The sequence below is a fragment of the Trachymyrmex septentrionalis genome, unplaced genomic scaffold (assembly GCF_001594115.1).
Source record: "Trachymyrmex septentrionalis isolate Tsep2-gDNA-1 unplaced genomic scaffold, Tsep1.0 scaffold60, whole genome shotgun sequence".
Lineage (NCBI taxonomy): Eukaryota > Metazoa > Arthropoda > Insecta > Hymenoptera > Formicidae > Trachymyrmex > Trachymyrmex septentrionalis.
The window spans coordinates 3,573,148-3,577,806 of record NW_017305779.1 but is presented as its reverse complement, the minus strand read 5'-3'; the positions used below and the strand labels follow the sequence as shown (position 1 = coordinate 3,577,806).

Genomic DNA, 4,659 nt, shown 5'->3' with positions numbered 1-4,659 from the left:
TTTGATATATATTTTGACATAAAATATGAAATACTTTGTGAAACATTTATTTATTAAGAAAATTGAATTCTATAAAAAGAGATACGATTCCATTAAAAAAATATAATTTATATATAATTTACATAATTAATATATTTTTTTAATAGAATCATACCTCTTTATATAATTCAATTTTATATTATTTATAGACTCATTTCATGCTTAAAACTAATAAATTTAGGTATTGAACTCTCTTTTGATTTGTTTTAACTTGGAATCAAATTTTTAAGAAAAAGTGCAAATTATTATTTGTGTCAAATTTCCGTTGTGAGAACTATAATTATCTTTAGAACTAATCTTTAAACAGTCTGCTGCTTAAAATTAAATGAGGTGTTAAGCTGTCTGATACTTAACAATTTGCCCACAAATTTGCCCGGCAGGTTCATAGGGAACAAGGAGCAGAAATCTTACACGTCGCAAAGCAACGCAACGGAGGTGGATAATCCGAAAACCTGGGCAGCTCATAGTTTTCTACGGGTGCGTGGTCGAAGGGAAAATCACGGTCTGCCGGTCCGATGTGTGGCCATGCATCCGACGAGCTTAACACCGATGAGCACAGAGACGCGACTGGATGTTCATTGTACGTAAAATCTGTATAGAGCTAATAGAACAACCCAAAATTATAAGTATTTATCAATATTCTTAAATATCAAACGATAATCAAAGAAATTTGTTACAAAATTATTAAACTTAATATATTTCTTTTGGAATAAAAGTTAAAATTCATTTTGTCCTTGTAATTGTTCTGTAACTTGACAAATTTATCTTTGTACATCGTCTTAACTTTAAAAAAGTAAATGTTAAATTTGTTAAAAAGTATTTTTTTAAATAATTATTATTTATTATTATTATTATTATTATTATTATTAAACTATAGGTATATGAGGAGCAGACTTTCATGCGTTTTGTTCAATTTTTCATTTTTTTAGTTAGAAATTCTAGTAATATTCAGTGTTGAAAGATTTATATTGTAAGCTACTTTGAGATGTTCAGAAAGCATTTTTTCATCGTTAATTTATATGCTGAAAAAACATAGACATTTCAAAATGCAATATGTTTTTTAACTATAGAGACAAACAAAATGCATTTGTTTAACATTTTTAGTAATTGTTTAGCAATTTTGTTTTATATTCTACAACCTACTGATTGACATATCATTATTTTCTGTAAAGTGCGTAATTTTCTTGTATCCGTAGTTTTTATGTTTCTTTATTTCTCATTTCCTGAAAATTACAAATTTTGGACAAAACACATTTTGAAAGTCTGCTCCTCATCTTTACATTATTATTTTTTAAAATACTTCCTAAATAATTTTCACTACTGTAACGAATCTAAAATGATCTGAGGACAAGCGGCCGTTTGTACTCCTAAGCTGGACAAAGCAAAGTCAACACGTGCATAACAGCAGTGCTTTGCGGTTTCAGATTCGCCGGAAGTGCGACTCGAGATGGGTCCGCAGCCGCTCATGGCCGCTGCGGAGGATTCGGTGAGTTTCTTGAACCTGAAGTGCCTGGCAGATGCTAATCCAGTCCCAAGCATCAAGTGGTTCAAAGACTCGGTACCGCTCGACCGCTTGTTAATCGACGCCACATCTTCGTCGTTAACATTACCGTCGCTAACACAAGGCAAAACGACAGAGCTGAACGACACCGTGTGGAGTGCCGAATTGCACTTCGAGCCGGTCGCGAGGAGTGACGCCGGCCTATACTCATGCAAGGCGACGAACAACGTCGGTGAAAGCGCTCCCGCGAGTTACAGGCTCGATGTGCAATGTTCGTAGAATTACATTATGTACCTCGCTCCGATATACTTTGCCATTTTCCTTTCCCTGCTACCTTTCCCCTTCGTAACTATTTAAAAGCAATCTACGCATCGCTTAATACCTTTCCTCGGACAAGGTTGTTTTCTTCCTTCATAGAATTGCGTCACGTATAAAATTTATGTACAATAAGATTATGCGTCGTGTTACTGTGAAAGCTGTAATTCTTAAATGCTTAACTCTTTTCTCCTGCGTAAACAAAAAAATAGTAGGAAGATTTGAAATATTTAAAGAAAAATTTCAACGTAGTTTCACTTTAAAACGTTTTCGTTTATATAATATTGTTTTTATTTATTCGATGTAAATAAGAATGTTTATTCCATTTGACTGACAGATACAAGATAAAAAATATGCATATTTCTCATATTTCTTAGATGGACCGAAGGAGAAGAGCAAAGACGAAAACATCACGTCCACGAACATGGAAGATATGGCGTTATTGGGTTCCACCATGGCCCCCTTTGAGTGCTCCGAGTTCGAAGCTAATCCGTCCCCTCAATACAGATGGGTGCATCTTCGCGGTAGCTTGGCGGAGCCGATCGAGAATCGCGTGCAGAACAAGGGCGGTGGTCGACGCCTCCACCTCGAGAATATCATGTGGTCCGATGAGGGAGAATACCGTTGCATTGCCTTCAACACAATCAACGGTGTTAAACGAGAGACCTCCAGTAGCACACGCTACGTGCTGCACGTGACTGGACCGCCAGAGATCCAGGTCAAACCATTGCTAGGCGAGAACCTCTTAGAGTCCGTTGGATGGGCCGGGGAACCCGTGCACAGGCTCAAGTTCCGATTTTGTTCGCGACCGCCACCGAAACTGGTCGCTTGGCAGTGGGGCAGTTCTCACCTTCGAGCCGGTATAGAAAAACGTCATTTTGATATTTCACTACGTGATTTTGCTCAATCACAGTTCAAAAGTCTCAGTTCTTGTTTATAATCTCGATTCTTATTTATAGCGAATTCGGTCACTTGCACTACACTAGATCAGTGCATACCAAAAGCTGTTTTGCATGAAATTAACAAAGTTAAATGTAAAAGTATATATTTTGAACGATTAACTATCTAATGATATTGTCACGTTATTTAACAAAATATATGTGTGTCATTTCATTATCAAAGTTGATTATATTGTATCACTGTGTGTGTATTGACAAAGATATTTTATATAAAGCAGCTTTCAATATGCATTGATCCAGTGTAGTGCGAGTAATCGAATTTACCATTAAATAAGTCTTTTCGATTCCGCAAAACAGACTATTCTTGGAAATACTGAATTAAACAATTATAGAAATTATGCAGTTCTATTCATATTTTTAGAAAATAGAATCCGATAATAACCAGGCTAGATAAATTTAAATTATGCAGTTCAACTATACGAGAATTTAATTTTGATGATAAAGTCACTAAATCGTGTTTACGTTGTTTGGTTTTTATTTAACCCTTCAAATTTTCAACAGGAGAAAGTATTAATCCAAAGTACGATGCTCTACCGTTGGAACCCATTATCGAGAACAAAATGGTGACCAACTGTTACTGGGCCAAGCTGGAAATCAAGGATCTGCGAAAGGAGGACGCTCGAATGTACATTTTGTTAGTGGAGAGCGAGAAGGGTCGGGATTCAACGAACATCAAATTGATAGTGAGAGACCCTACGGAGATGCGCGTAATAGCCGCAGCCGTGGCGGTCGGCCTGTTATTCCTGTTACTGCTGATCTCCATCAGCGTGTACTCGCTGCTGAGGATGCGCCGCGGACGGTACCGGCAGAAGGTGGAAGAGGAGGGCAGCATCGCGGCAGATGCACTTTATAGTAACGGTGCATCGATGGATCAACAAAAGTCCATCAATTCGTCCCACGCAAAGACCTTCGCAAGAAAGTCTAGCTTAGACGGCAGCCAGGGCGTATATGATTACAGTCGCATCGCGAAGCAGACGCGTGCCATGAGCCCGGAAGCGTTGAAGGTCAGAAGAGCGCCGGCAGTCTTACAACCGCCCACCATCGTGTAAAATATACGGATCTCTATCTCTTTCATTGATACCGAGTCCCCTCTCCTCATTGTCGAATCCTATTCCTTCTAATAAGATCTACCTTTTCTTGTGTATTCACATATCCCTTTCCATCATCAATCTCTCATCTATTTTCTTCTTAGAACATTTTTTACTTAGACATTTTTTACTATTTACTATAGAGTGTATGTGTAAAAAATCAGGTATTTTTTAATTATTTTAATGACGTGATACACAATGTGTATATTTGTATCAAATGTTATAGTCTGATATTTATATTGAGAACACAAGTGTCCTCGCGAGATTATTGACTGTTGTTGCGTACTTAGTAACGTTAAACAATTAATATTTTTTCTTAAATTTATTTATTATACTATATATACTATTCATTGTATTTTACCACAGTAAGTAAGACTACAATGACAATCTGCCCATTCAAAATGTAGGCACGTCGTGATAAATATTGTATGAAGAACTCGCGTACCGGTGCAAAGTATAGTCCGCGTCATCGGAGCGGAACGAAGCGTAACTTTAATAGCGGTCGCATCTCAGCGATTTTAATGGCGGTTGCGCGACGAGGCGGGATCAGTGCAAAACTGGACCTCACGGAAACTGTTATGTACAGTTCCCGATTTTGATATTTCGACCAACATGTACTTTAATGTGGAAGAAATTCTATGACTGAAACGAGCTCTTGTTTCGAGATTAGTGCAAATATTATTTCAACTTTATATGTGTTCAAAATAAATGACTCAAGTAAAGAATAAGTATTTTTTGCGGCAATCATCATTCATTA

The 4,659-nt window shown here is 37.1% G+C and overlaps 1 protein-coding gene across 1 annotated transcript in view; it reads left to right on the top strand.

The window, feature by feature from the left end:
- The window catches only part of LOC108752437 (hemicentin-2), an 8,840-nt gene extending 4,843 nt beyond the window's left edge, over positions 1-3,997 (top strand). The window contains exons 3-6 of the mRNA XM_018493250.1: positions 420-619; positions 1,464-1,811; positions 2,233-2,715; positions 3,316-3,997. Coding sequence (XP_018348752.1) covers positions 420-619; positions 1,464-1,811; positions 2,233-2,715; positions 3,316-3,863 — 1,579 coding nt within the window. The 3' untranslated portion in view covers positions 3,864-3,997. The remainder of the gene's footprint in view (positions 1-419; positions 620-1,463; positions 1,812-2,232; positions 2,716-3,315) is intronic.
- Positions 3,998-4,659: the final 662 nt, after the last annotated feature.